This window comes from Aplysia californica, unplaced genomic scaffold, assembly GCF_000002075.1.
Source record: "Aplysia californica isolate F4 #8 unplaced genomic scaffold, AplCal3.0 scaffold00533, whole genome shotgun sequence".
Taxonomy (NCBI): Eukaryota; Metazoa; Mollusca; class Gastropoda; order Aplysiida; family Aplysiidae; genus Aplysia; species Aplysia californica.
The window spans coordinates 18,279-19,444 of NW_004797803.1; the positions used below are offsets into that span (position 1 = coordinate 18,279).

At 36.7% G+C, this 1,166-nt stretch overlaps 1 protein-coding gene across 1 annotated transcript in view; it reads left to right on the plus strand.

The window, feature by feature from the left end:
* Positions 1-1,166, plus strand: part of LOC101845490 (O-acyltransferase like protein) — a gene marked incomplete in the record, with an annotated part of 38,690 nt that overhangs the window by 15,674 nt on the left and 21,850 nt on the right. Inside the window, 1 exon segment of the mRNA XM_013087016.2 lies at positions 819-918. Coding sequence (XP_012942470.2) covers positions 819-918 — 100 coding nt within the window.

The window sequence follows — 1,166 nt, forward strand, 5'->3', positions numbered from 1 at the left end:
CTGGGTTTGGGATGGGTTGAAGCATTTAGTTGTGATAGTTATTACAATTTTTTCGTTGGACAGAACGTGTGTACCTGTTTGTGTAATTTATACTTTTCTGCATTCTTTTTTTCTTTTCTTTTTTTTTTTGTCTGTTTTTTTTTCCACCATTTTTCTGTTTTGTAATTTGTTTTCGCTTAGTTTTTGTTTGTTTTGTTTTTCTCAGTTTTTTTTTTTTTTAATTTTGTTTGTCCTTATTTTTGTGGGGGTCCTTTTCTATTTGTTATTGGGTTTTTTTGTAGTCTACATATCTACATAATATTTAATTTTATTCAAGTGTTTTTGTTTCTTTTTTCAGGTTAGAGGTTGTTATTATTGTTTTCTGCTTACTTTTGTAAAACAAGTTTTGCTCCTTGATCATTTGTTTCTTTGTTGTTTTTTTTTTTTTGTGTCCGTGTGTAAAGGGCAGGTGGCGGTGGAAGTTAACTCTGATAAAACAAAAATCCTTTCATTACTCCAACCTTCACCCTCACCCCTGACCTTAGGATCTCTAACATTAATTTAACCCTATCCATACGTTCTGGGGTCATTTTGTACCTCCGGGATTGTATTTTTCACATGTTAGAATACTACTAGTACGAAGATCTCTTTGAAACGTTCAGTATTTTTCCCAAAAAATCATTTTTGACAGACTGCTATGCAAAGCGCACGAATCGGATTAACGAGTAAATTTCCTCTTTGGAAAGTGGTGGCACAGAGTTCCCCACGTCGTATGGATACGATAGTAAAGTACGACGTACGGATAGGGTTAACCTCTAAACTCTTGTTTCTCCTGTCAGGCTGACACCCCCAAATCTGCTGACCCTCGTCTTCTTCACTGGCTTTCTCAAGTTCTTCGGCTCTGGCGAGACTTGGTTCAGTACCATGCCTGTAGATGAGGTAAGAAAAACGACAAGAAGAAGGAAACATTATCGGAAGAAACATCTCGAGAAGAATTTATTTTTTTTAAGAGCGCTAGAAGAAACGTTACAAGAAGAAACATCACTAGCAGAAACATCTAGAGAAGAGACAGAAAAGAATAAATGAAGATATCAAACAACACGTGGGTACCGAAACAAGCGTGGGGGGAGTGTGTGTGTGTGTGTGTGTGTGTTTGTGTGTGTGTGTGTGTGTGTGTGTGTGTGTGA